The sequence below is a fragment of the Artibeus jamaicensis genome, unplaced genomic scaffold, assembly GCF_021234435.1.
Source record: "Artibeus jamaicensis isolate MK-2021 breed Jamaican fruit bat unplaced genomic scaffold, CSHL_Jam_final contig_851, whole genome shotgun sequence".
Classification (NCBI taxonomy): domain Eukaryota; kingdom Metazoa; phylum Chordata; class Mammalia; order Chiroptera; family Phyllostomidae; genus Artibeus; species Artibeus jamaicensis.
This window is the reverse complement of record NW_026521986.1, coordinates 12960470-12979292: the sequence shown is the minus strand read 5'-3', so window position 1 is coordinate 12979292 and position 18823 is coordinate 12960470. Positions and strand designations below refer to the sequence as shown.

The following is an 18823-nucleotide window of genomic DNA, read 5'->3' as shown; positions in this document are numbered from 1 at the left end:
CCCCATGCAAACACCTCCAGTACCTGAGTGCTCCTGGGACCTGCTACCCTGTGGGGAAAAGACACAATTTCCAAAATAAACTGGGCAAATGCACTGTGGGCGATGAGACAGTTTTATAGTTGAAATCGAGACTGTCCAGGAAAACTGAGCATGCGTAGATCTCTTTCATTTCAGGCCACCAAATTCTGATTGGGCCCCTAATGTGGGTCCGGCCCTGTATTGGGCGCTGAGAGGCGGAGATGTTTGCTTGTTCTGTGGAACAGACATGCATGTTGAGACTCCCACTGAGATTGAGATTTTCTTCCATGTCTCCTTTTAGTTCTGCCAGTAAATGTGTAACACATTTTGATGCATTGTTATTAGTTGCATATTCATTAGAATTGGATTAGACGCTTGACCACTATGAAATGTTTCTTTTTATCTTCGGTAATCTTTTTGCCTTTTAAAATCTACTTTGTCGGATGTTTAGCTTTCTTTGGTTGGCGTTGGGGGATATGTATCTCTTCCATCCTTTTACTTTCTGCCCTTCTGTATCCTTGTACTTGAGGTGTATCTTTCAAGGAGCATATAGTTGGGGTTTGTTATTATCTGTACTAGTAGTAACCTTTGTCTTTGAACTAGAGCATTGATACCATTTATACTTAATGTAATTATTGGTGTGCTTGGGCTTGAATCTACCATCTACTCTTTGCCGTTTATCCCATCCTGCCCTGTCTGTGTGCCCCCATCTTTTTTTCTTTTCCCTTGGAGTGAATGGGTTTGTAATTTCATTTCCCTTCTTCATTAACTCATTAACAGTATATTTATTTGTTACTCTCCTAGTGATTACCCTAGCAGCCTTTGTTACCTGGATTTCTGTGAGAGAATTAAGCCCTACAGAAAGACTGTTGAGTGGCTATTCTCTCAGTTCTCTGGGGGATGGTAACGTACATTAATGTACATAGCTACTACAATTCCAGAGTACAGGGAGAATTGTTAACTCATTACACACAGTGAACGTCGCCTCATAACATTCAGGCTTAATTCTCTGGTTGAGAAGGGCCACTAGAGATTAAAACGTGCATTCTTGGCTTACTGAAATCTAATATAAGTTAGTATTTTACCTCTTCTACACAACACAAAGTTCTTACAATATATTTAACTCCATTTCCCCCCAACCTGAAACTTGTAGAATTATTGACATGTATGTTCATTCTCTCTATATTTTAACATTGACAGGACATTGTAACGTTATTATTTCGTTCAGTTATTCATTTTTGATTTGCTCTTTATTTCTTCCCAGATCGCCAGGTTGCCATCCCAGGTCGCTGAGTGCAGCCTGGAGAACGTCCCCAGTGTCCCCTGTAGCGCAAGTCCCTGGGCGATGAGCTGTATTACTCTTGGGTTGTCTGAATGTGTTTATTTCATCCTCAATTTTAAAAGATAATTTTGCTGGGTAGAGAATTCTGTGTTGGTAGTTTTCTTTTTCTTTGGTCAGATTCGAAGGTATCATTCCATTGTCTTCAGACTTCCATTGTAGTTCATGTTGAGAAATCCCCAGAAGCTGTATTGTTGCTCCTTTGAATGTAAGGTATCTTTTCATCTTGTTGCTTTTAGGGTTTTTAATTTTTGTCGTCAACTTTCAGTAGTTTTGCCATTATACTAAGTATGGTTTTCTTTGGAATTATCCTGTTTAGAGCTTTGTAATTGCTTCTTGGATTTTTCTTCTGCCCCATTTTCTCTTTCTGGGACTCTAGTTACACAATTGTTAGTGCTCTTCACCGTATCCCCTATGTTTGTCATGCAGTTTCCCACATTTTCCTTATTTTTAAGTCTGACCTATCTTTCAGGTCACTGGTTCCCCTCAGCTGTGCTCAACCTGGTGTTAAGCCCATTCACTGAGTTCATATTTTTAGTTACTTTGTTTTTCAGTCACCAAGTTTCCATGTGGGTCAGTCTTACAGTTTCTAGCTCTTTGACGAAATTCTCAACCTTACCTTTTAGTTTATTGCATAGTTTTCCCATAAAGTGCATTGCTGATAACTTCGTTAATAGGATCCCCATAGGAAACCACATCTTGGTTTCTTGTCAATTTGGTGGGGTTTTGTTCATGTCGAACATTGTATATGAAGTGTTATTGAGGCGATTAGAGTCTGGACGATGTTCTTCTCTTCCAGACAGAATTTATCTTTGCATCTCACAGGTAGCAGAGAGCACCAGATATCCTGGGTTACTTTAATTCCACCGGAGACTGGGATGTGGCAGAGATGAGATGATTTGAAGTTGGGCGTTACTCCGTGCGAGGACCAGTGTACGGCAGATTCGCCTTTATTCTGAGTCTATCGCCCTTTGGAGCTTCAGTCCACAGCCAGGGGGTTGACTAGGCTCTGCTTCCTTGGCACGCACTAGATTCCAAGATTTATTCTGCTAGCTCCTTGAATTTATTCGGCGCTCTCTTCATTTTCTCATCCCCTCCGTTGCCTGTCCCAGTCCTGGCATCCACTCGAGGGAAAACACAACTCCTAATGCTGGTTCGCTTCTTTGACGCTCCTCCTCTTCTGGATCGCGGCTCTTTAATTCTTTGCCAACTCATTTGCTCTCTGATACCTTCGGAAATGTGGCTTTTCTGTTGAGTCCAGGTTTTCTTTTTCCAGCTGTTCTCCGCTGGAGTTGGCTTGCGCGCCTGTCCTGTGTAACAGGAAGGGGAGCTCCGGGACTGTCGTGAGCAGCACGGTCTCCGCTCCCCGGGGTCTCATTCTCTGGTTGGGGACGTTTGTGGTGGAGGCTGGAAGCCTGGGAAGCTTGGGGGGGTGGGCGGTGGACAGGAAGGAGCCTGAGCACCTACACAGCTCAACACGCCCGTTTCAAAGACAAGGAGGGAGATCCAGAAAAGGCAAGAATGTACCTAAGGTCATTGGGCCACGGAACAGCAGACCCAGCCCTGGAATTCAGATCTCCTGAGTCCCCATCCCTGAGTACTTTTCCCACATTAGGCTTTGCGGGGAGGTTTATTTTTCGTCTTAGTTATTCAGTATTTGTCTTGGTAGTACAGGCATTTTTAATCTTGCATGAAAGGATAGAGAATGGTATAGTGAACCTCAACTTGTAGCCCTCAGAATGTAGCCAACCTCCTTTCATTTGTACCTCCACTTGCTCTTGCCACTGGATGGCTTTTTTGGGGAGCAAACCCCAAACGTCATATTGTTGCCTCTGTATGGACTTTGGTTTGCATCTGACGTACATCGTACATAAGGACTTCCCTCCCTTCGCCCCTTCACCCATCATCACAGCTACTCGAGTTCAGGCTGGATTTCTGGTCTAGCAAGTTCAGGGACCTTTGGCTCTACTTTGCTTTTTTGCCTGTTCAATCATACTGTTCCTCCGAGGGAGGAAGAAGGAGCAATATCATTTGGTCTGATTCTGCAGAAGGGCAGGGTGGGCACTCGTGACTGAAGGACACGGTTGAGGCCTCACGGGGAGTCGGGGCCCCCCACGGAAGGCCTTGTGGGGCAGGAGCCTGGGAAGGGAAAAAGCCCATTGTCCCCGGGCCAACCTCACGTGTTGGCCGACTGTGCACCCAGGGAGACGGTCAGGATGTTGCCCACCCGCGTCTGGCTCTGTTCCTCACAGCTCTGCCTTCTATTTTACATGGTGACCCATGAGGCATAACAGGCAGGGAGCGGTGTAAGCCAGGAAGGCTGACCTTGGACGCCATGAGCGGGCTAGCCTCTGATAGCAGGACTAATCCCTTGGGAACAAAAGCTCTTCGAGGACAGGAATGTCCTGCTCGTTCTGTTGGACATGGGTTTCATGCCCAGCTCAGTTGTTGTCCCACAGTAGGGGCTTCCATCTAATGCAGAGCCTAGAGTTTAAGTAGTGACAGCAGCTAGAATGTATTGAGCAATTACTAAGTATCAGGTGCTATTCTCAGTGGTTTCCATGTATTAATTCATTTAGCCCTCATGGCTACCCCATTAGGTAGGCACTCATTATCGCCATGTTAAAAATGATGATACACAGAGAGTTGAGTAATTTAAGTGGTGAGTGAAGGAGGTGGATCCCAGTCGGAGCAGTCCAGCTCCAGAGCCTGCCCCTCAGCTACACAACTGAGCTCCTGCCCTGCAGCACACTTCACAGCAGGAGCTAGTCGGACATGGAATGGCTCTTACATTTATAAGGATTATTTTTGAAGATGGGGGAGGGGAACTGGGGAAGAAGACTGTATGACGGGGACCCCACGTGGTCTGCAAAGTCTACATTTATTTACTGTTTGGCCCTTGCCAGAAACAGCTTGCTGACCCCTGCCCTGGAGGAGACAGCAGGACGGGCTTTGGGACCTCTGGCCTCGGTGGGTGTGGTGGGCAGGCTGGGTTCCAACGGTGAGACCAGCAAGCAGTGGTCAAGACTTCAATTTCTAAGGACATAGGGAGGCTGAGCCATCTCGGTTCTCTTTCCTTCTCCAGGCTGAAGACATGAATGTCAAGTTGGAGGGGGAACCTTCCGTGCGGAAACCAAAGCAGCGGCCGCGGCCTGAGCCCCTGATCATCCCCACCAAGGCGGGCACTTTTATCGCCCCTCCAGTCTACTCCAACATCACCCCATACCAGAGCCACCTGCGCTCTCCTGTCCGCCTGGCCGACCACCCCTCTGAGCGGAGCTTTGAGCTGCCCCCCTACACACCACCGCCCATCCTCAGCCCCGTGCGGGAAGGCTCCGGCCTCTATTTCAATGCCATCATGTCCACGAGCAGCATCCCAGCCCCTCCGCCCATCACACCAAAGAGTGCCCATCGCACCCTGCTACGGTCCAGTGAGTGACCCTGCTTCCGTGGCCATGGGGCAGGGAGTGTGGTGGGGAAGGCAGTGGGCAGGGATGAAAGTCATTTTGGGGGTGCTGCTATGCTGTGAGGAGAGGGGCTCTCCACTCTGTTTTGTCAGAGAGAGGGAGGTGATCCTGGTTTAAGGACACATGGGGGTGGGGGAGGGGTGTTAGCCTAACTGCTTGGATTGAAATCGCAGTTGCCCCACTCACTGTTACATCCCCTGTGCAAGTCATTTAAACTCTCTGGGCCACAATTTCTTTAGTGTTTAGGTGAGAATATTAGTAGTATTTAGTTGATGCTGAAATCGCCAGTATTCAACTATTGTTAGATCCACAAATACTATTTTTTTATGGTTCATCCTAATAGCTGCCTCACAAGGTTGTATTTAGCTGCAAATTCATTAACACATGTCAAGCATGGAACCCAGGGCCGGAAGCATCCTGTTTGTCCATAATATTATATGGCAGATCTTTTCTCCTAATTCCTTTTGGCTGAGAGCAGACATTTTGGCTTGTGTGTGTGGTGAATTGCTGGTAAACGTTGCTCGCTCCACAAAAGGATCCATTTCCCCAGGAAAATAATGTGATAGTGCTGTCTCTTAGGATGGTGGAGAGGTTTAAGAGGGAGTAAACACTGCCCTAGGCAGCACAAAGGCGAGGCACTGCCGTCAGCACAGATGAACTTCTGATCCTGACCTCACCCATGGCTTAGCTCTCTGGTGCCCCCTGGTGTCTGTGGGTGAGAAATAGCCACCTGGGCTGGCCGGCTGTCTGCCCTCGCACTTCCACTCCAAGACTGGAGGGTTCTCTCCCTGCCTGGGTTGTGTGGGAAGAAGTCACTGTAGATACCAGAATGGCAGCAAAGAAAAGGTCGGTCCGTGTATGTGTATTTGTCAAACACTTGAGTGTAAAGCCTTCTTAAATTGGGTCCTGTGAGGGCTCCAGTAATGTATGGGGACATGATGGTTTGTTCTAAGGAGAATACAGGGTCATTAGGGAGTTGACCAGGAGGCCTAGGACGCGGAAGAGCAGAGGTCCCAGGCAGTCAGCGAGTGAAGCAGACCCTACGCTCTGAAACCTGCAGAGACTGCCAGCCTGGGGTAGAGAAGAAAGCGTTTGGTAGAGGGTGGGGCTAGAACTGAGCTTAAACTGTGAAGGGGGTGGGAAGGACACACTAGGCAGAGGAAATGAGTGGGGCAAAGGGCTGAAGGTAGGTGTGTGCAGGGAAAGGGGGTGCCACGTGTAAGCAGTCTGCTGGGACCCAGGGCCCCGGCCAGAGGCTGCTGGGAGGCAGAGATGGAAGGGGACCGCTGAGGGTGCAGGTTTGGGCTCACGCGGCAGAGGAGAGTCAGCAAAGACTTTGTTTTGGGGTAAGGGGATGTCTCGATCATTTCGCTCAGGGGAAACTGAGGCAGAAAACCCAGCAAGGAAATGATAAGATCATTACGAAGCAGCGGTCTCCTTCACCACCTCACTGGTGTGCTGGAAGCTTCAGCCTCTTCCCCGTGTAACCACAGTGTGAGGTTGGAGTTAACTCTAGTGTGGGAGCTCTTGGGGCTGGGCTTTGTGTGGGATTTCATTCGGTCCTCACCTTGACCTTAGGAGACAGGTGGGAATAGCCCCTTTTAGCAGGTGTGAGCAGTGGAGGCATCCACGTATTTGGTAAAGTCACAGTTGTCACCTCTGTAGACTTCGAGCCAAGACTCAGGGTGCCTCCTGATCTCCAAGGATGAACCTGTGTCAGTTCCCACTGTGGTTCTCGGGCATGCAGAACAGCCACCTACAGTGAGGGAGAAAGGGCTTTGCTGAAGGAAGCAGGGTGCTGTGTACCAACCTGCCTTTTGTCCCATAGATAGCGCTGAAGTCACCCCACCTGTCCTCTCTGTGATGGGGGAAGCCACCCCAGTGAGCATCGAGCCGTAAGTGCAGCCTCTGGCCCGGGGTATGAGGGTGGCCTGGTGGTGTCTGGGGCATTCAGGTGGGCCCTGTGCGAGGAGGAGCGCTCAGCAGGCCTCACTGGACTTCTGCAGTCGCCCTGGGCTTTACTCTCCTCACCCTGCTACTGTGTGTAAGTCGCAGGGAAAGGCAGGGGCTGGCTTGATTTGCCTTTGCCTCTGGGAATTAGAAGGGGAGTCCGAGAGACCCCTTCCCTGCCTATAAACCTGGAGCTCCTTCTCCTTGTTCCAACATCTGGGCCTTGCCTTTCTGGTGGTACTAGGTGCCACTTGCCAGGCTCCCCTCACAGAAGCTGGTTTCTTACTCGGCTGAGGCCTTGTCTGACTCAGCCTCTGCCAGCTGCCCTTGGCATCTTCTCCCATCCCCAGGGAGAAAACCAGATCCACCCCCCCTCAAGGTGAGCCTCACTCCCTGCCCTTTCCACCCTGGCAGACGGATCAACGTAGGTTCCCGGTTCCAAGCGGAAATCCCCCCAATGAGGGATCGTGCCCTGGCAGCTGCAGACCCCCACAAGGCTGACTTGGTGTGGCAGCCTTGGGAGGACTTAGAGAGCAGCCGTGAAAAGCAGAGGCAAGGTGAGAGGGCACCTGAGCTGGCAAGCAAAGATGGTGGCTGGGTAGGTGGGCCGGCTGGTCCTACCCACCCCTCCCCCAGCCCACCCAGCCCTGACAGTGATTTCCTCTTCTCCCTCCCTGTGCTCCCTCCCCGCCTTACTCCCACAATCTAGTGGATGACCTGCTGACAGCTGCCTGCTCCAGCATCTTCCCTGGAGCTGGCACCAACCAGGAGCTGGCCCTGCACTGTCTGCACGAGTCCAGGGGAGACATCCTGGTGAGACACTGGCCCGGTGGAGGGAAGGCCCCTCGGGGAGGCTGGCATGGACCCACCTCTGCTGTCCAGGAGCCAGGCCTGCGGGCGTGCTGATTTGAGACAGGCCGGGGGGTGTAGCCAAGTTGGGAGTTGTAGGGTCTCAGCCCCAGGGAACCCTAGTTCCAGACTGTGCAGCACAGGGTCCTGCCATCTACCCCAGTCCCTGATTCTAGTCACCGGGTCCCTACCCTCAGAGCTGTCACTGAGGGCCTTCTTCATCTGTGGCTGCCTGAGGGGGCCCTCTGAGTTTTGCTCACCGAAACCCCTGCTGGGGCCCTGACTTTTTCTTCACTTCCCTTTTAGGAAACGCTGAATAAGCTGCTACTAAAGAAGCCCCTGAGGCCCCACAACCACCCACTGGCAACTTATCACTACACAGGTGGGCCTGGCCGGAGGTGGGCCTAGGGCTTGGAGCCTCCAGGGGTCTCCCATCGGTGGGGCCCCGTTAGTGCTGAGTCACAGCCCTGGGTGGGGCGGTGAGGGGTGGATAGGCCCAAAGCCGGAGTGAGGGAACTGACACCAGAGTGGGGTGACTCTCAAGGGGCCTTCTGAGCCCTGGAGAGGAAGAGAGAAGGGCGTGGGCAGGGGAGCCCGTCCGGGCAAAGAAGCCCAGGACCCGGCACCCGGCACGGGACCCCAGGCAGTGCCATCCAGACTGGCACCGTGTGCCTGGGACTTAGACAACCGCAGGGGTGCCATGTCCTGTCTGGGCCCTATGCTTCCAGAGGGACGTTGACCAAGTGACCATAATCATTGTGGCCACCGTTGTCAGTCCCTGTCGAGTGCTGTGTGACACCTGTGCCAGGCAGGGCACCAGGTGTTCCACTTGGTGGAGACTGAGAACATCGTCTCATTCAGTCTGCGCCACAACTGGGCAGCTTCCGCTATTAGTTCCCATTTCGCAAGTGAGGAGAGTGAGGTTCAGAGGCTGAGTGACGTGGCCAGTAAGTGGCAGAAGCAGGTTGTGGAGCCAGTTCTGAAAGCCTGCCGAGACTGCGGATGGGTGACCTCACACTTGTCAGCTGGTCAGAACCCCCCCCAGCCCCCACCGTCCTCACAGTCCCGCCCACCCCACTACCCTGGCTCCCCACGTGCGCCCCACAGGCTCGGACCAGTGGAAGATGGCCGAGAGGAAGCTGTTCAACAAGGGCATCGCCATCTACAAGAAGGACTTCTTCCTGGTGCAGAAGCTGGTGAGCTGGAGCTCTGTCTTGGGGGCAAGTGAGGGCAGGAGCTGCCTGCAGGGTCTGGGGCTCTCTGCTGGGGTGGCCGCGCCTGCAGTCGCTTACCAAGGCCTCTTAAAAAACACTTAATCCAGTACACTAAGTGGTCTCAGAGACAACCTTGTGAACAAAAGAAGAAGGGAAAAAGATCGGGACTCTCCCACCTTGGTTCTAAGCCGCCCTCCCTCACCTTAAGGCAGTGTGGTCACACTCTGGGGTCTTAATCCAGGGGGGAGGCCTGAATGGGCATCGGACATAGTGGCAGCCCATGTAAAATAGTGACTTGCCTAAGGGAGAGCAAGAAGAGAAGGAAGCCTGAGGTGGAGATGAGCCATTCCCCAGGGGGCTGGGGTGCTTGGAGGGCCGCGGTCAGTGCAGGGGAGGAGAGATCACCCTAAGATGAGGCGAACTGAGAGGCGAGTGACTGTGTGACCGACCTCGGTGGGGGCCTCTGCCCCCTACTTGTCAGAACCAAGGCCTCTCTCCAGTAACTCAGCTGATGAGGCAGAGGAGGGCTGAGCCTAGTCTTCCCAGATTTACCTTGTCCTCTCCCTGTGTTCTGGGAGACTAAAGGGCTTTGCTAATCTGAGGACTTGCATCCTCCCACTAGCCCTGTCTGGCAAAATCGGAGCCGTGGGAGAGTGTGTTGTGTGGATCGGCCTCCGAGAATGTGCTCTTTCCTCTTGGGATTGTCGACTGTGCCACAGACGGCTCTGGGGACTGGACAGAGCGCTGATGAATTCTCCTACAAGGGCAGGCATTTGCTGGGTTCCTGACTGGGCAATATTTCCGGAAAGTACATACCTGTGAAATGCACTGAGGTGCCCCTAATGCCTTCACGAAGAGAACAGACCATTAGTCAGCCAAACAGATGACCAGAGAGAATTGATAGTAGACATGCAAGCAGGATCTAATTAATAAATCTGCGATCTGTCCATTCCTATGAGACGGAGCGAGTCTGTTTCTCCTCAGGCCCAGAGGACCCTCGCTGGCCCCTTGGGCTCTGCGGGCAGGACCTCAGTGCCGCTCAGCAGTGGGCCGAGCAGTCAGGGAGCCCGCAGGAGTGAGGAGAGTCTGAGAAAACAGCTCTGTGTTTTCTGTGTGTGGGAAAGTAGCCCAGACACGAAATCGAGTGGCCAAATAGATTTGTGAAACAGGAGGGCTAGGACTGCAGAGCTCGGGAGACCCTTGCAGGTCATCCAGTCTCACCCCACTGTTTACATCCTAGGAGACTCGACTAAGGAAGGCCACACAGGTATTGGGTGGCAGAGTTAGGAACAAGACTTGGGCCTCCTGCATCCTCTTCAGGTTTTCCAGGGCTTTCTTATTAGCCTCCCTTGATAATTTGACATTTCTCTGTCCTCACTGGTCAGCTGTGGCTCCCTGGAGGGGAATGAAATTGTCTGTCTGAATCGATGAAGGGAGTCTTAAGTCAAAAGGTCTGTCCTGGCTTTGAAGGTGGAGGGTGCCTGGACATTTTTCCCTTTAACTTTTTATTTTTAAAAGTTCCAAACTTATAGAAAAACTGAAAGAAGAGCATAGTGAATCCCCTATGCCCCTCTCTCAGATGTTCCAGTTTTTAACATTTGCCATGTTTGCTTTCTTTCCTTCTCTATATAAACTTAAACATGCACCTATCCCCCCCCTCTGTTTTAATTAATAATTAAAAGTAATGCCCTGACTTATGTGGCTCAGTGGATTGGACATTGTACCACAAACTATAAGGTTGCTGGTTCGATTCCCAGTCAGGGCACAGGGCTGGGTTGCAGGCCAGGTCCCTAGTTGGGGTGCACAAGAAGCAACTAACTGATTGGTGTTTCTCTCACATCGATGTTTCTCTCTCTATTTCTCTCCCTTACCTGTGTCTAAAAATTCACAAATAAAACCTTTTAAATAGTAAGTTACAAACACGACAACATGACCCAAATATCTTCTAAAAACAAGGATATTCTATAAATCCACAGTGTCATTATCACCAAAGAAATTTAAACTGGTACAGTAATTCTCTCCAATCTGCAATCCATCTTTAAGTTTCCCCAGTGGCCTCATGTTGTCCTTTTTAGCTTTTTTTTAAAGATTTTATTTATTTTTAGACAGAGGGGAAGGGAGGGAGAGAGTTAGAGAAACATCAATGTGTGGTCTCTCATGTGGCCCCCACTGGAGACCTGGCCTGCAACCCAGGCATGCGCCCTGACTGGGAATCGAACTGGCCACCCTTTGGTTCACAGCCGGCGCGCAATCCACCGAGCTACATCAGGCCCGCGCGCAATCCACTGAGCTACACCAGCCAGGGCCTTTTTAGCTTTAAAAAAAAATGTGCTGAAGCTTTGGTCAATTGAATTGGTCAGTGGTTTGTGGAGAGCAGATGTCAGAAAGTGGTTATATTCTGGGGGTTCGTGGGTTTAGGGTTTGCTGTGTTCATGGGGAGGTGGGAGAAAGGCTGGAGGATCCCCAGGCAGGTGAGCTGAACCTGGAAGTCTGACCTCAGTTTTGGCTTCAAACCAGATCCAGACCAAGACCGTGGCCCAGTGTGTGGAGTTCTACTATACCTACAAGAAGCAGGTGAAAATCGGCCGCAACGGGACGCTCACCTTCGGGGATGTGGATACAAGTGACGATAAGGCATCCCAGGAAGAGGTCGAAGTGGATATTAAGGTGATTCCCTTCCCAGCCTCAGCTGCTGAGGGCTGGGCTGGGTCTGGGGCGGGGCTGGGGGCCTGAGGCCACGCCCTCCAGGAGTCCCTGGAGAGCTGAGAGAGGAAGGCAGTGTCCCTGACAGCCGTGGGAGTTGATGTCCTGGACGCTGGCCGTGGGCTTTTGGCTCCCCTGTCTGTTGGCCAGTGTCGTAGTGGTGCCATCTCGTGCTGACACAGAACTTGGGGGACGTCTCCCACAGCGTCTGCGCCGGCACCAGCTTGCTGTCTCCTTACAGGAGGCTTCTAACACTGTTTCCCAAGTGTTAGCCGTTCTTCCGTCACCTTCGTGAGCCCTGCTATTTCTGCACCTGGCGTATGTTGCCGCTACTATTTTTGTCATTTCCCCATACCCCTTGTGCCATTTCTTAATTTTTTAAAAGTCAACTCCTTTTTTACTCTAAAGGAAAGCTTTATATCACAATCATAAATAGTAAGCCAGGATTGCTTGCCTCCAAAGGTCCTAGTAAAAAATATAGGGTATGAAAATCAAATGATGTATTAAATTCTGTCGAGGTGCAGTTGCCTGCCGAGGCCCTGAAACTGAGGCCAGACCTCCCCTGAAGGCTAAGCGTGTGCACCTAGTTGACAGACCTGGAGCAGCCACTGTCTGCTGCTGCGGTTCCAGCGCAGGTGCAACAGGAAAGGGTCCTCGCGCTTTCCGACTGTCTGACTGTGGCAGCCGCGATTGAATAGGGGAATACAAAAAAAGTCTGAGTATACCTGGCTGGTGTAGTTCAGTGGTTTGAGCATGGGCCTGCGAACAAAAGATCGCGGTTTGATTCCCAGTCAGGGCAGGCCAGTTCCCAGCAGGGGCCAGTTCCCAGCAGGGGACACATGAGAAGCAACCATACATTGATACTTCTCTCCCTCTCTCCTTCCCTTCCTTTCCCTTCTAAAGATTAAAAAAAAAAAAAAAAGTCTGAGTATAAAAAACACATTGACGCCAACGCGAGACTTTGTCCTTAACATAATCAGGATCGAAAGAGAATTGAAAAGAGATTGTTACTTAATTCTGTTTCCAGGATCACTTTAGGTCATTTTGGGGTCCCAGTCCACACATGGCGCCTTGCCGCTGACGGGAAGTGGTTTGGTCCTCATTGTGCAGCCGGGAAGGGGACAGAATCACAGAAAGCGTTACAGGATGGTTTAGAATGGAGCCCAAGCGGCGGCCTGGTTAGACCTCCTGGCCCGCGGACGTGTCTCTCGAACGCATCCAAGAAGGCAGGTGGCCTGCGGGGAGGGCCTGGCAGGCTCCCTCTGTGTCCCGGCTGTATGTCAAGTGTTCCGTCTCATCCTGAAGGTTCCCAGGGTGCACAGCTCTCTCTTCTTTGCCGGGCAGGCTAGGTGAACACAGAAGGCCAGGACAGGACTGGCAGGGACGAGTGAGCCCCTGGCTGGGTCAGGATGGGTGCACTAAGGCTGCATGACTGAGCGCTAGGCTCACTGCCCTTGTTCTTGTGCCCCATAGACTTCTCAGAAGTTCCCCAGGGTGCCTGCTCCCAGAAGAGAGTCCCCATGTGAAGAGAGGCTGGAGCCCAAGAGGGAAGTAAAGGAGACCAGGAAGGAGGGGGAGGAAGAGGTGCCAGAGACCCAGGAGAAGGGAGAGCAGGAAGAGGGGCGAGAGCGAAGCCGGCGGGCAGCGGCTGTCAAAGCCACCCAGACACTACAGGCCAATGAGTCGGTAAGTGTGACCTCTACTGGGGGAGTCCAGGGCCAGGAGAAGGGCTGGAGCTCGGCCTGGGGGAGGGAGGGAGGGCAGAGCAGGAACATGACTGATCATCACCATCAAAATTGCAGGAAATGTACTCAGTGCCTTATGCTCTTAACTCATTGAATCCTCATAACCCTGTGTGGTAGGTACTGCCATTATTCCCACTTTACAAATGAGGAAAGTGAGACCTGGGATGAGACAGCTAGTAGGCAGTCTGGCTGCAGTCTGCCATTAAACCTTACACCCTACTGCTTTCGTTCGGAGACTCGGGGAGAATGGTTTGAGGGAAACCCTGGTGGTGTGTGGGATGTCGGGGAAGCATTGGTGAGTTGTAGCTCGGGCAGGGCTCCCCTGAGGGAGCACTGACCCCGACAAGAGTGCCTGAAACTGAGCTGAGATCATAGGAATAACAATAAGGCCCCTCACCCATGTTGTCAGCAAAACGCTTTCCTGCCCCTGACCTCATTGATTCCTCAGAGTAACCCCATAATGTGTTAACTCCCACTTCGCAGACGGAGGAAACCGGGTTTGGGGGTCCTAAGTGACTTGCCTGAGGTCCCTCCCCAGATCCTCCTAGGGCAGTGCTCTGTCCACCACATCACGGGCCAAGGAGAAAGACATACCGGCCAGAGCTGCTCCTTGTCAGGGAGGGTCCCCCCAGGAGAGGGCAGGGTGGGAAGGGTCTGTTGGGGGCCCACTCTGAGAGTGACCTACACTGCATGCTGGCAGGAGAGCCCCCACACGTGGTAGACACACAGCCGTTTGCTTTCTTTGGAGCCTTGGCTGTGCTCCTGCGGTGAGAGCTGTGCTCCTCGTGCGTGCTCCATGCAGTTCTGCTGCCCTTTGTCTGCTGGCTTCTCCGCAGGGTCGGTCCAGTGCCCATACTTAGGATTCCTGATGGCCGTCTGCGGCTCCCCTAGGCCCTGGGCACCTGCCCTGGGCAGCACCGCTCTCTCCAGGGCAGCACCAGGTGTCCTCTGCTGTCTGCCACCTGCCTGGCATTTCCCATGGTGGCTCCTGTTGTCACGAACTAGATGCCTGCACCTCTGTCCCTTCCACCAGACTGCATGCTCTCTGGGGGCAGCAATTCCGATCTGTTGCCTGTGTATCCCCAGCACCTATGCATCACATGGACCTGCATCTCCTTTATGGAATAAAGTCAGGAATAGACCAAGTGACTGCGAAGGAACATGTGTCACTGACTGAGACGCCAGATCCCCTGTCTGATGCACCGAGAAGTCCTGTGGCTGCTAGGGCTGTCCCTTGGAATTGCCACGCCAGCCGCTCTGTGCAGATGGAGCTGGCCAAGGATGGAATGGGTTGCTGAAAGGGCAGTGAGTGCCTTCTCCCCAGAAGGACTCAAGAGAATGCTGGGGGACCATTCGGCAGAAGTGCTACTGCCTTGAGGAGTCCTCTGTCCCCTAAAATTCCAGAATTTGGGACCCTGTCCTCCCTAAATCTCTCAACTTCTTGTTTGATCCTCTCCAGGCCAATGATGTCCTCATCCTTCGAAGCCATGAATCCAATGCCCCTGGGTCTGCTGGCGGCCAGGCCTCGGAGAAGCCGAGGGAGGGGCCAGGGAAGTCCCGAAGGGCACTACCTTTTACGGAGAAGAAGAAAAAACCAGAGACGTTTAATAAGACCCAGAATCAGGAGAACACTTTCCCTTGTAAAAAATGTGGCAGGTAAGATGTATCTCCACAGGGACCTAGCAGGGCAGCGGTGGTTGGTGCCCCCCCCCGCCCCCACCTCCAGTAGAGGTTGGTTGGGAAGGAGGAGGTAGTCTGAGCTTTCGCCTGGTCTTCTGGGCTCAGAGGGTTGCTAGGGCAGTGATGTCACTGGGCAGCTTGTGGAAGAGGGATGATGGCACTGCATCTAGAACCCATGCCTCCCCCAGTTGGAGGGTGGGGGTAAGCCACATGGCACTCTGCAAGTCAGGAAGTGTCAGGGGCCCTCCCCGTGCCCCCTGCCTCCACCCCTGTCCCCACACATACTTTGTCTGGTGGGCCCAGTCCGGTGGGGACATACCTCTTACTTGAGCCCCTCTTGCTTGGCTGCAGAGTGTTTTACAAGGTGAAGAGCCGCAGCGCCCATATGAAGAGCCATGCAGAGCAGGAGAAGAAGGCTGCCGCTCTGAGGCAGAGGGAGAAAGAGGCAGCAGCTGCTGCAGCCACGGCCGCTGCCTCCCCCCACCAGCCGGCCCTGCGGGAGGAAAGCACTGGCGAGAGGGGCTGACACGTGCAAGGCTCCCCCAGCAGACCCGGGACCGGCTGCTCTTCCTGGGAGGCGGGTGCTCCCCGCACCAGCTAGCACCCTGGAACCTACAGAGGGAGAGAGGAGAGATCACGTGGACTTTTTTCAGAAAAACAAGACAATAAAATAAACAGCTCTTTTATTTATAAAGGCCCCAGGGGCAGTGTTAAGGGCTGCAGGATCCAGTTCCCTGTGCATTCAGTCTGTCGGAAGTTGTCCTGTTTTCCCGGACCTGTGAGCGACCCTGCTGGCTAGGGCTGCCCTGTGGGAGGGGCTCCAGCCGCCCTGCTGCCTCTCCCTGACGCTGCTCAGTCTCTTTCCTTCCTCTTTGTTCTCTCTGCTCCCCTTGGTCACCATGGAGAGCCAAGCACAAGCTCATCCCGTTGCAGCATTATCCCCCCTCTCCTGAGGAGCTCAAAGGCCCTGCCCTGAGCCCTGGGGAAAGGGACTGGGGTGGCCACCTCTGACAGGGAGCTCAGCCTGTTCCCGTGCTGGCCCTGCACAACAATGTCCAGGCCTAAGTGGCTCCAGTGACCCTGTCCTCCTAGAGGCTTCCTTCTCCCTGGGAGGGGAGCCACCAGGATGCCCAGAGGGAGAGACGGAGGACAGGTACCTACCTATCCCTGTACTACTTGTTAGCAGTTTGCTGGGGCTGGAAACTTTCCTTTCGTGTGTGGGGAAAGGCCAGTGTTCCTGTCCAAGCTCAGCCTAATGGAGGGAAGGGGACTGCTGAGGTTGGAAGCTGGAGGGCTGGGCGTGGGGGAAGTTCCGATTAGCCCTGGCTCTTCCTGCTTCCCACCCTTTTGCCAAATAATCTTGGGGCCCTGGAGCCTGCTAAGGGAGCCTAGCCTAGGCCCAGCCTGCCCCTCCTTGGCTCAAGTTCTCTGCTGACCTCTGTCCTGCCCTTGGCAGCTGCCACCCCACCCAGTCTAGGGCTGATGTCCACAGCCCAGCCCCCAGCCCTGCGTGCTGGAGATGTCTGGATCCTTCCCTGGGAGGGGGAGGTCTCCTACCCAGATCGGACAGGAGCCTTCATTCCTTGACTTGTGTCATTTGGGAGCTATTTATTTATTCTTAATATTTAATTTTTAACATCCTCTCAGGGACCAGGGGCCTCCTGCTTTCCAGAGGCCCAAGTGCATTTACCCCAAAACAAGGCACCTTCTTGGCATCTGCCCCAGTGCCCCCCACCCCATTCCCAAGACCCTGAGGTCCCTCACCTCATTGCTCTGGAAGCTCTTGCCAATAGGAATGCTGGTAGTGCTGATAGAGGGTGGAAGGCGTCACCAAAGCCACACAGAGACTGGCAGGAGCAAGGGAGATCAAAGGCTGTTCTTGTTGCTACCTCTCCTCTGGCTGTACTTTCAAATTGCCTGAGGAGATTAGTTGGAAGCCAGAATTCTGGTTCTGTTTCTGGCTTGAAGAAGCCATATTTGGCATGGAATCACTGTAGTGAAAGGGCTAGAAGGTTCTGGAGGCCTCTACACTTGCCAGTTCCACAGGAGGGCTGAGTTATTTTCTGATCTTACTCAACTTCAGTTGTACAAAAGAAGTTCTAAGTGAATGCAAGTATACAACAGGTCAACATGTTAGGAAGGAGCAAAAAGTATTCCTTCTGCTGCTCTTTATGAGATAGCCTAAAGGCATCGTGTTGGTAGCTGGGAGTGGGGAGGGAGTTTTATTTCTAAACTATGCACTATCAGGTATTTTTCAGCATTCATTTATGTATTGATATGGTTCTGTAGGACCCCAGCTATGGGAGGAACAAAATTCTCCCCCCAGCTCTCAGACAGCTAACAGATTTCCAACTTCCCAGTTAATTTTCTCCATAAGCTTCTATAAGCTCAGTGTCCCAAGATTGGAAAAATCTGGTATACCTCCCAGAGACAGGAAGGTATCAAATGTAGGCTCTCTTCTAAATCACTTGTGTAATATCAGTGCCTTTGCAGCTTCGCCCCAAAGTGCTACTTAGGTTTCCCACTGTTTTGTCTATTTAAATTGTATTTAGTTGCGGGCCCCTTTATGGACATGTTGTAACAGAAACCTCCTTCAACTAGAGTGATTCTCCTTTTCTAAGTTCATGGAGACCAGACCAGGTGAATGTAGGTGGAGAAAATCAAGATGGTACCTCTCTGTATTAATCCCACCGACACGGTATTTTAGAAGGGTTCATGCTCCAGAACAGGTTTATATCTAGAATGCAGTGTGAAGGTTGAAATGTTGAGAGAGCAGATGCAATTATGGCCTGTGACCTGCCAATTAAGTGGGCACCACCGTAGAAGCTGGCATAGGTATATCCTTTATGGTGCTTTCTCCCTGTGAACACATTAGGCTCATCTTTGGGTTTTCTTATGTTTCTTCTACTGAGAGCTCTTAGCTTTAAGTAGTTCAATGACAAACACCTCCAGCTTTGTAACGTCCTCCCCACACCATCTTACATAACCGTCTGCCAGCCTCCATCTGCACTCAGCAGGGGCATGAAACTAACCCAGTGCCTGTATTCCAGACCATTTCTGAGGTCTCTTACCCACCCAAGGAGACAGTGCTTCAGAACTGTCCTCCATGCCTTCAGCAGCCCCCCTCAAAGCTAAGGTACACACTTGTCCCTTCTGCTACCCCGCCTCCACCCCTGGCACCGAGGTCGTGTGCTGCTTATGTCTAAAGGGATCCCCTATTTTAACTGCCTCAGTGACCTAACCTCTTTCTTCTCATGTGCCAGATGTTAAGATGAAGGAGGAATACAACACATACTCAAGCCCCAGCTGTTTAAATATGTTTTCACTGGGGCTCACTTTTCTTGGATGGTATTTATTACCAGACTGATAAGCCTAAATCCTTAGGTTTACAGGAAGTATGCCTATTTTTATAAAACAATTGTATGTCCTCCACAAGTTTTGCCGTGTTAATATTTGCCTCTGATAATTTGCAGCTGTTTCACCTTTTCCTCATTTGTCTCTCAGTTGAAGGCCTTGGAGGGAACAGCACAGGAACAGCCTTGGCAGTCTGTAATTATTGTACAAATATTTTAATAGCATATAAATAAGTATATTCCTCTTATTTTGAAAAAATGATCAGACACTGCCTTTTGTGTGTTTGCTGCCTGTGGCACCCTTTTTTTAAAAAGACTGTTACATATTAAAATAGTGTACATATATATATAAATATTACCTCTTTCGCTGTACAGTTGTGATAGACCAGACTGGAGATTTTATTTTTTGTGTGCTTTTTATAAAAAAAATTAATACACTAAAGAAAATCTTGCTGATGTGATTGTAATGTACCTATGTAACTTATTTACTTTTGAATGTTCTGTA

At 51.7% G+C, this 18823-nt stretch overlaps 1 protein-coding gene and 1 non-coding gene across 7 annotated transcripts in view; both read left to right on the top strand.

Annotated features, from left to right (window-relative positions):
• Positions 1 to 18823, top strand: part of MIDEAS (mitotic deacetylase associated SANT domain protein) — a 64145-nt gene extending 45322 nt beyond the window's left edge. For 5 of the 6 annotated variants that reach the window (XM_037127852.2, XM_053673271.1, XM_037127864.2 and 2 more), the window contains 10 exons: positions 4443 to 4788; positions 6653 to 6719; positions 7189 to 7331; positions 7484 to 7587; positions 7930 to 8005; positions 8731 to 8819; positions 11355 to 11504; positions 13014 to 13226; positions 14745 to 14941; positions 15317 to 18823. In XM_037127852.2, coding sequence (XP_036983747.2) covers positions 4443 to 4788; positions 6653 to 6719; positions 7189 to 7331; positions 7484 to 7587; positions 7930 to 8005; positions 8731 to 8819; positions 11355 to 11504; positions 13014 to 13226; positions 14745 to 14941; positions 15317 to 15491 — 1560 coding nt within the window. In that variant the 3' untranslated portion in view covers positions 15492 to 18823. The remainder of the gene's footprint in view (positions 1 to 4442; positions 4789 to 6652; positions 6720 to 7188; positions 7332 to 7483; positions 7588 to 7929; positions 8006 to 8730; positions 8820 to 11354; positions 11505 to 13013; positions 13227 to 14744; positions 14942 to 15316) is intronic. The other variant, XM_037127872.2, reaches the window with a different exon arrangement.
• On the top strand, positions 12118 to 12250 carry LOC119036595 (small nucleolar RNA SNORA31). Its single transcript, XR_005080035.1, has one exon. It is a non-coding gene; the product is annotated as a small nucleolar RNA SNORA31 (small nucleolar RNA).